A 9,406-nucleotide genomic window follows, 5' to 3' on the forward strand; every position below is an offset into this window, starting at 1 on the left:
ACAACTCATCGGGAAACATCCCTGGAATTTCTTCCGTGTGGGCCTGGATTCTGGATTCCAACACAGTCAACCTGAATGTAGTCAAAACAAAATTGCAGTGAAGTCTGGGGGGTGGGGGGGGGAGATCAAGATTTCCTTTGGATGGCTTTGATGGCTACGGTTAAAAAAAAAATCTGGCGTGCTGAAAAAACAGGACAGTGCTGAGCAGTACTAGAAACAATGGAGGTTCATCTGCATGGACATGAAGAGGTCTCCCCATCATGCTGGTGATGTCTAGCAAGCATCCTCGGCCAGATCAGCTGGGCTAATTGATGTCCTTCTCTTTAGCATTGGGGTACCATTCTGTACTCCTGTTTTTGACACTGTCTTCCACAGCAACCAAGATGATCAGGGGACTGGAGGGTAAAACATATGAAGAACGGTTACAGGAAGTGGGCCTGGCTAGTCTAGTGAAGAGAAGGACCAGGGGAGACACGAGAGCAGTCTTCCAATATTGAGGTGGGCCTCACAGAGAGGAGAGGATCAACTTAGCACCTGAAGACCAGGCAAGGAATAATGGATGGAATCTGATCAAGGAGAGATTCAACCTGGAAATAAGGAGAAACTTCCTGACAGTGAGAACAATCAACCAATGGAACGGTTTGCCTTCAGATGTTGTTGGTGTTTCATCACTGGAGGCTTTCAAGAAGAGAACTGGGCTGCCATCTGTCAGAAATGGTGTAAGGTCTCCTACTTGGGTGAGGGGTTGTATTCTATTCTATTCTATTCTATTCTATTCTAGTCTAGTCTAGTCTAGTCTAGTCTAGTCTAGTCTAGTCTAGTCTAGTCTATATTCTATTTATTCTATTCTATTCTATTCTATTCTATTCTATTCTATTCTATTCTATTCTATTCTAGTCTAGTCTAGTCTAGTCTAGTCTATTCCTATTCTATTCTATTCTATTCTATTCTATTCTATTCTATTCTATTCTATTCTATTCTACTCTACTCTACTCTACTCTATTCTATTCTATTCTATTCTATTCTATTCTATTCTATTCTATTCTATTCTATTCTATTCTATTCTATTCTATTCTATTCTATTCTATTCTATTCTAATTCTATTCTATTCTATTCTATTCTATTCTATTCTAATTCTATTCTATTCTATTCTATTTTCTATTCTATTCTATTCTATTCTATTCTATTCTATTCTATTCTATTCTATTCTATTCTATTCTATTCTATTTTAGTCTAATCTAGTCTAGTCTAGTCTAGTCTAGTCTATAACCATCATTTGGAAGACCTTTTTGCCTTGCAGCTGACAATCACACTTTGCTCTTTAAGTGGCCAAACTCTCAGCTCATCCTTGGACCATCCAGTATGTGGGATGCAAATAGATTATGTGTCGTACTGCATTTTGATTTAAAAAGCACAGAAGAGAAAAAATACAAAATATGAAATATAAAATATGATTTAGATTACAGATAGAATAATTTTTGCTTCATTTGTCGCAGACAGGAAATTCAGCAAGCTCTCCATTATAGGCTCTGGTTTGACTCTCTGACACAATATATTGGATAGTTTGTTTTTCAGCACACACAGTCCCAATCACAATTTGGTGGTGGTATTTTGCCCACTTGTAGAGGGCATCTGCAGATCTACCATGGCTGGTGCAAATGTGGTTCAGTGTTGTCCATATCACACAGAGTTGGTCAAATCCAAGTGGTTATCTTCAAGATGCAAGGGAAATTTTGGACATTTTTTTTGGAGGGGGGGCAATTTTCTATCCAATGCTATTTCCACATGTTGTGTATGTCAAAATCATCTTCTACAAGTGCTTTAGCAGTAGAAATAGCTGGACGTCTGGATGCAAATAGAGACTTGTTGCTATAACAGACGTCGGTTTTGGGATATCTTCTAAGTAGCCAACCTCAAGCAAGAAGTGGTTGAGGTCTCAGGGGGGAGGGGCACGCTGGAGAGAGGCTGAGGAAAACCTTTGAAAGTCACCTTAGCTTCCCTTCCATGGTTGACCATCGAAATGGCCATGGTTCCATTCTTGGGTCTACCTTCTTCCTTCTCCAATCCTGTAGCGATACTATAAATATTTGGTGGCGTGCATGTGCTTTCCTGAAATGTTTGTTTCCAGAGGTTTACCGGTGAGTCAGTGTAGGTCCACACTGGCTTTTTTGTAACCTGGTGTGTACCTGGGGCCGGCTCCAAGTTTCTGTGGGCCCACCATGAGAGGCCTCTCTGAATGAAAGCTGGCCACTTCTGCCCTTCCTTTGATGTTTTCCCAAGCTTCCTTGCTGATCCCCAATTTCTGTCGGAACAGCTGGCTGGGTGGGCAAAGGCCTTGCTGGGATGAAAGCAAGAGGAGAGAGGTTGAAAGGACTCACATCTCAGCTAGGATTGGACATCTCGGAGTCCTAGTGGACAATCACTTCAATACGAGCCAGCCGTGTGCTGCAGCTGCCAAAAAAGCCAACACAGTGCTAGGCTGCATTAACAGAGGGATAGAATCAAGATCACGTGAAGTACTAATACCACTTTACAATGCCTTGGTAAGGCCACACCTGGAATCCTGCATCCAGTTTTGGTCACCACGATGTAAAAAAGATGTCGAGACTCTAGAAAGAGTACAGAGAAGAGCAACAAAGATGATCAGGGGACTGGAGGCTAAAACAGATAGGGAACGGTTGCTGGAATTGGGTATGTGTAGTTTAATGAAGAGAAGGGTGAGGGGTGACATGATAGCAGTCTTCCAATATCTCAGGGGCTGCCCCAAAGAAGAGGCAGTCAAGCTATTCTCCAAAGCACCCGAAGGCAGGACAAGAAGCAACGGATGGAAACTAGTCAAGGAGAGAAGCAACCTAGAACTAAGGAGAAACTTCCTGACAGTAAGAACAATTAACCAGCGGAACAACCTGCCTCCAGAAGTGGTGAATGCTCCAACACTGGAAGTTTTTAAGAAGAGACTGGCCAGCCATTTGTCTGAAATGGTATAGGGTTTCTTGCCTGAGCAGGGGGTTGGACTAGATGACCTCCAAGGTCCCTTCCAACTTCTTCTTCTTCTTCTTCTTCTTCTTCTTCTTCTTCTTCTTCTTCTTCTTCTTCTTCTTCTTCTTCTTCTTCTTCTTCTTCTTATTATTATTATTATTATTATTATTATTATTATTATTCTTATTCTTATTCTTATTCTTATTCTTATTATTATTATTATTATTATTATTATTATCTAGGCTTCCCCATGGACACTGCTTCTCAGAAGGCAGCAAAGGGGGATCCCATGAGCCGGCAACCGTCGTTAATACGAGTCAGCTGCCCAGCGTCTGAATTTTGATCATGTGGCCAGGCGGAACGCTGCAACGGTCGTAAGGGTGGGTCCTAAGTCACTTTTTTCAGTCTCGTCGTAACTTCGAAATGAACTGTTATAAGTCCGGGACCACCTGTTAACAGAAGATCTTGCCTTTCCTTGTCCGAGGCCAGCAGCAGTTTATTGAAGATGCTCCAGAATGACTTTCCAAGACTTTCCCCCCCCCCCTCACCCCGAGGAAAATCACTTCACAATTGGAAATTATGACCAGATGCGGTCCTGAAGCCATTTCTGCAGAGCAGAGATATAGGAAAAAACAGGAGCGGCAGAAGGAAAAAAAAACCAACCCCCAAATTATCCCTTCACACCGCCCAGCCAGCTGCTTCTATCTATTTCTACAAAGAGAAGAAACACCACGGGGTCCAAAATTTCTCCAAAAGAATTGCTGGTGGAGGGCTAGGGTGATGGCTTGTTTTGCTAGCCTGACCTTCCAGAAAAATCCTTGGGCTGAAAGCTTGAATTCTACTGCCATCTCGTGGAGGGGATGAAAAAACCCGAAATTTGGTGGGCATCTCTTCTTTCTTCTTTTTCACAATTTTGTCAACCGGCTGGTGTTTTGGGTCGCTGGCAGGTTTAATTTGGATGGATTTAGGGAAATTGCCTAAACTCTTGTTTAGGCTGTTTATGTTGGGTAGGGACTGCTGGACGAAAGCCAAATATACCGTGCAAACCGTTACAGGACTGGGTCGGCGTTAAAGCTAGGCCAGAGTGTGCGTGTGTGTGGGGTGTGTGTTTGTGTCTGTGTCTGTGGGCGTTCATGGGAGTGAGGGAGAAACAGCTTGCCTGTGACTTCTGGGAAAGGGTGATCCAGCTACGTTCATGGGGAACTTCCCAGCCTCTTAGAAAATGTCTGAAATTGTTGGTGATCTCTCTGAAACGAAACCCTTCACAGCAGCTTGGTTATTTCTGCTCCATCGTAGCCGGATGGGGTGGAATTTCCCCCTTGCCAGCGGGCCAGGAGATACAGATGGAAACTAGCATGAATGTTCTCTGCCATCCTTGGTTCAATTTTATTCACTTGTCTTTTCTGGATATATCAAGGTCATAAAATGGGGCAAAACTCACTTAACAACTGTCTCACTTAGCAACAGAAACTCTGGGCTCGGTTATGGTCATTAAGTTGAGGACTTCCTGCACTCATTTCACTGTTTGGTATGCAGCAAAAAGACAGGGGGAGCCAGGTTGTTCTCTACTGCCCCCTGACGTCCGAAAGTGGACTTGCAAAAACTGGACCATGTTTAACGTAAAATTCCTTACTAGGCTAGCTAACGGAAGGGCAATTATTATTATTATTATTATTATTATTATTATTATTATTATTATTATTATTATTATTATTAATTTGAGAAGATAATTTAAGACAGTTCCTCTGTCTTCTTCTGTTAAATTAAATAATTGCAACTGAGTGAAACATATCCGGAATCAAACATTTGAAGGAATGTATTTTTCAAAAAAAATATATATCACATTACCTTTTTATAGACTCCTCTTTTATGCAGATATTTCCTCTAACCTGTGATATGTGGGTTTTTTTAAAAAAAAAATCTGGGATATTATAAAGGATTACAATTCTGCACTTAGTGAAATAGTTTTTTCAGCCAATTAATAGAAGTCAGACAGCCCCATTGCTTGCCTATCTGAGTTTCAGCAGACAGGTGTAAATATTTGACAATGCAGTCGATGGGGAACGAAAGAAAAAAAAAGAGAACAGTATCAAGGAACAAGGTCATCAATCTTGACGTGCTTATATAAACAAAACAAATGACTTAATTTGTTTTGGTTAAAAAAAAAACGGGCCTCTAACAGGAGGAGATTTGTGAACTTATATAAGAAAACATTGCAGCACCGACACCAAATTACATCTCAATCAATGTTAAAAGGCAGCTGACATTTTCATTTTGATTTATGGATTAACCTTTACATTCTAATGCAATCTTAGAATTTATTTATTTTTTTCCCCATCAGCAGCTGGTGGTACAGCAACCTACAGTTCATTGTGAGGAACTTCACTAATTTAATAACTTCCACCCACACCACGCGCCCCATGGTGAAGCAGCTCACACCAAGGTTTAAATAGTGGATGCTCGCTCACATTTCCCCAAATAAATAGGTCCGTTTGACAGCAGAGATGGGGAAGATCCCGGCGAAGATTCTGGAGAACCACATCTGGAGACAGAATAAAGAATAGAATAGAATAGAATAGAATAGAATAGATAATAGAATAGAATAGAATAGAATAGAATAGAATAGAATAGAATAGAATAGAATAGAACAAGAACTAGAATAGAATAGAATAGAATAGAATAGAATAGAATAGAATAGAATAGAATAGAACAAGAACTAGAATAGAATAGAATAGAATAGAATAGAATAGATAGAATAGAATAGAATAGAATAGAACAGAACAGAACAGAACAGAACTACAACTAGAATAGAATAGAATAGAATAGAATAGAATAGAATAGAATAGAATAGAATAGAAATAGAATAGAATAGAATAGAGCAGAACAGATGACAGAGTTGGATGGGACCTTGGAGGTCTTCTAGTCCAACCTCCTGCTCAGGCAGGAAATCCTTACCATTTCAAACAATTTCTTTCTATAGCTATCTACTTCTACATCTTTCTTCTTCTTCTTCTTCTTCTTCTTCTTCTTCTTCTTCTTCTTCTTCTCTTCTTCTTCTTCTTCTCTTCTTCTTCTTCTTCTTCTCTTCTTCTTCTTCTCTCTCTCTCTCTCTCTCTCTCTCTCTCTCTCTCTCTCTCTCTCTCTCTCTCTCTCTCTCTCTCTCTCTCTCTCTCTCTCTCTCTCATTTATCTATCATCTCCCTCCCTCCTTTAATCCATCTGTCTCTCATCCAAGCAGGCATGGATGTATGGCATAAAAACCGCTGATCAGGTTTAGCAAAATCAGTTTCGTGAAAACAAGGGACCCGAGGTTTGTCCTTTAGCAAGAGATATGCATCAAAAACTCAATCTTGATTTTATTAATTTCCGTAAGAATAAAAGGAAGGACCCTATGGGTCAAATTAAAATTGCATTTGTTTTACTCTATGTAGATGTACATAAGGGCACACCTGGGGAAGTGCACGTAGACCCACACACATTTAATGGTTTCGTAAAATGACTTCCCCTTGTTTATGATTAATCTCTTACAACACAAGTTTTAGCTCAGTGAGTTCCCAGTTATTTTGTTTTATCTTCATTATTATTTTTTTTTACTATGGTTTTGTTTTCCTGATGTAGCCTAAAGCTTATAGAAAAGTAATTGCATAAAGCAGAAAAGGGTTCAGGAGAGAGAGAGAGAGAGAGAGGTATAGGAAAACATCTAATTTGTAAGCTGTGGTTATCACCACACAGCAGACATTTCATTTTGTTCAGTGAAAAATAGTGACTTGAAACAACAAAGCCATTGCCCTGTTTCCGTAATTTACACAAACCCCATTTGGTATTTGGAGGGATAGAAAAATATGGTAACTTTGAAAATATTGGCCTTTGTTTAATTTCATCTGCAGCAAAACAGGGCTGTAGGTAATAGGCAAAGGTTTATCCCTTGTGTTAGTCTTTTATTCAAAAAATTAAAAAAATCCCCATTTCTTGTGTTTTCTATTAGATTTTATTTATTTATTTATTTATTTATTTATTTATTTATTTATTTATTTATTTATTTATTTAATTTGTATACCGCCCCTTCCTCCCGAAGGACTCAGGGCGGTGAACAGGGTAATACATAAAAACAAGATACAAAAATTAAAAAATTATTAAAAAGTAATTAAACGGTGCCCATAATAAATATAATACAGAATAAAAATTAAGTTAAAAATTAAAATCCATTTATAAAATCCCACCCCGTCCCATCAAGCCAGGCCAGCTTGTTTAAAGAGATGGGTTTTAAGATCGCGCCGGAAGGAGCGGAGATCGGGGCGCCATCCGGAGCTCGACCGGAAGATGGTTCCATAAATCTGGGTTTATTACTCAGAAAGAAATTAGAAATTTCTGGAAAAAAAAACCCCTGGAAGTTACTTCTCACCTTCTTCATTTTTATTCTGACGTCAAGGCCACTTACGATGTTTGCGCGACAGGAACTCGCATCTTCCTTAATGGAAACCCACTGATCCATAAACGCTTGTGAGGCAGCCCCGGCGCTCAGGGGCAATGTGATATTAATGTTCGTATCAGTGATTGATCAGAAAGGATTTGCAAGGAAAGCATAAAGTATTTAATTATAATTAGGCCAGGAACGACGCTGTAATGGTGCCGACATTTGAATAAGGTCATGCCTTGCCCATACACCTTTCATATTAAATGCCATTCGTTTCAAGGGCCCGAATTCATTTCGGAAATCGTCAGCAGGTTAAATTAAAAAAAATGTCCCTGGTTTTTCCTTTCTTTCTTTCTTTCTTTCTTCTTTTTTTCTCTGGTTTGAAAGATGATTGATCTCCTTTGAAAAGCAAATAACAGCATCCAAAGGCCCCAGAGGCCTTGGAGGAAAGTGCCATCAGAACTGAAGGGGTTTTAGCTTTTAATATTGTTTTAATGGTTGGGCTTAATTAATTTAATCTATTTTAATTTTATACTATTTTTATATTGTATTTTATGCTGCCCTGTAAACCGCCCTGAGTCCTTCGGGAATAGGGCGGTTAATAAAAATTTAATCAAAAAATAAAATAATAAATAAATAAATAAATAAAAACCTTCCCTTTGCCTTTTGGACATAAATCGGGTCAAACAATAGCGACCATCTCAACATAGATTAGATTAATTTCTTTAGGCTGGAGATGGATGTCTCCACCAAATGCTAACCTTTTCTTCCTTTTGCTTCTTTGGCGTCCCAACCCTGATCTTACCAAGGTAAGCGAGACAGCAAAACAAGGCCAAAGAGAATTTGAGAGGGAATTTTAATCTCGTTTTCATCCCAATTCAGATTCTGCATTAATTTTAATTTTAATTTAATTTAATCCCATTTATATCCCGCCCTTCTCCTGAAGACTCAGGGCGGCTTACAATTTATAGCACAAACCAATGTGCTTAGCAGTAGCCTTCATTCTATGTATATGCCTGCTTATTAGGGGCTTTCACACACACACCCAAGCGGCATTATTACAAAGTCAGCTTAATTGCCCCCAACAATCTGGGTCCTCATTTTACCTACCTCGGAAGGGTGGAAGGCTGAGTCAACCTTGAGCCTGGTGGGACTCGAACCTGCACTAATTGCAGGCAGCTGGTGTTACTTAAAGAGGCATTAGCCCACTGCGCCACCAAGGCTCCTAGTGTAATACAATTGTGCATCAGGTAATTATGACACGAGGGAGCTGGGAATAACCACAAGCCAATAACCAAAGCATTGTGTGGTGTGTGTGTGTGTGGTGTGTGGGTGTAGAACAGCACAACGACGGTGTTGGAGAACAGGTGTGGCCGTTCAGTAAAACAAGAATTTAGCTGGGAAAAATTGGAGTCTGGGCCCAAGAAGCTCAAGAGGGCCTTGCCTCGATGCGTATGACCGCAACTGAACCCCAGATTTCTGCGGTAAATGAGACTTTTGTTACTGTGAACGTTATCCCACTTTACGCCCTTCCTTGCCACAGTTGTTAAGTGAATCACTGCAGTTGTTGTTACTAACACAGTTGTTAAAAGAATCTGGCTTCTCCATTGTCTTTGCTCGTCCCAAGGTCACAAAAGGGCATCATATGACCCTGGGACACTGCAAGCGTTATAAATCCATGTCAGTTGCCAAGTCTCTGAATTTTGATCACGGGACCAGGGGGATGCCGCAACGGTCGTTAAGTGTCAAAAACAGTCATAAGTCCCTTTTTCAGCGCTGTTGTTAACCTCAAACAGTTGCTAAACGAACTGCTGTAAATCAAGGTCTACTTGTTCCATGCTTATGGCTATCCACAAAGTGGGGGAGAAAATCCCATCTCTCCATTTTTAAATAATGTCTGCTGCCATTTGGAAACAGATACAATCTGTTGCTGAATTCGGCTAAGAAGCAATATTTTCCCATTTTATAAATAGAGGAAATGGGCTTTTCCCATTTTAGTTTTTGGCTGGTGAAC

The 9,406-nt window shown here is 40.0% G+C and overlaps 1 protein-coding gene across 1 annotated transcript in view; it reads right to left on the reverse strand.

The window, feature by feature from the left end:
• Nucleotides 1–304: 304 nt before the first annotated feature.
• Nucleotides 305–9,406, reverse strand: part of LOC310650657 (uncharacterized protein) — a gene marked incomplete at both ends in the record, with an annotated part of 11,968 nt that continues 2,866 nt past the window's right edge. Inside the window, 3 exons of the mRNA XM_083380238.1 lie at nucleotides 305–395; nucleotides 2,187–2,338; nucleotides 3,528–3,586. Of these exons, the coding sequence (XP_083236364.1) occupies nucleotides 305–395; nucleotides 2,187–2,338; nucleotides 3,528–3,586 (302 nt within the window). The remainder of the gene's footprint in view (nucleotides 396–2,186; nucleotides 2,339–3,527; nucleotides 3,587–9,406) is intronic.

Source organism: Vipera ursinii (genome assembly GCF_947247035.1).
Source record: "Vipera ursinii genome assembly, contig: scaffold_205, whole genome shotgun sequence".
Classification (NCBI taxonomy): domain Eukaryota; kingdom Metazoa; phylum Chordata; class Lepidosauria; order Squamata; family Viperidae; genus Vipera; species Vipera ursinii.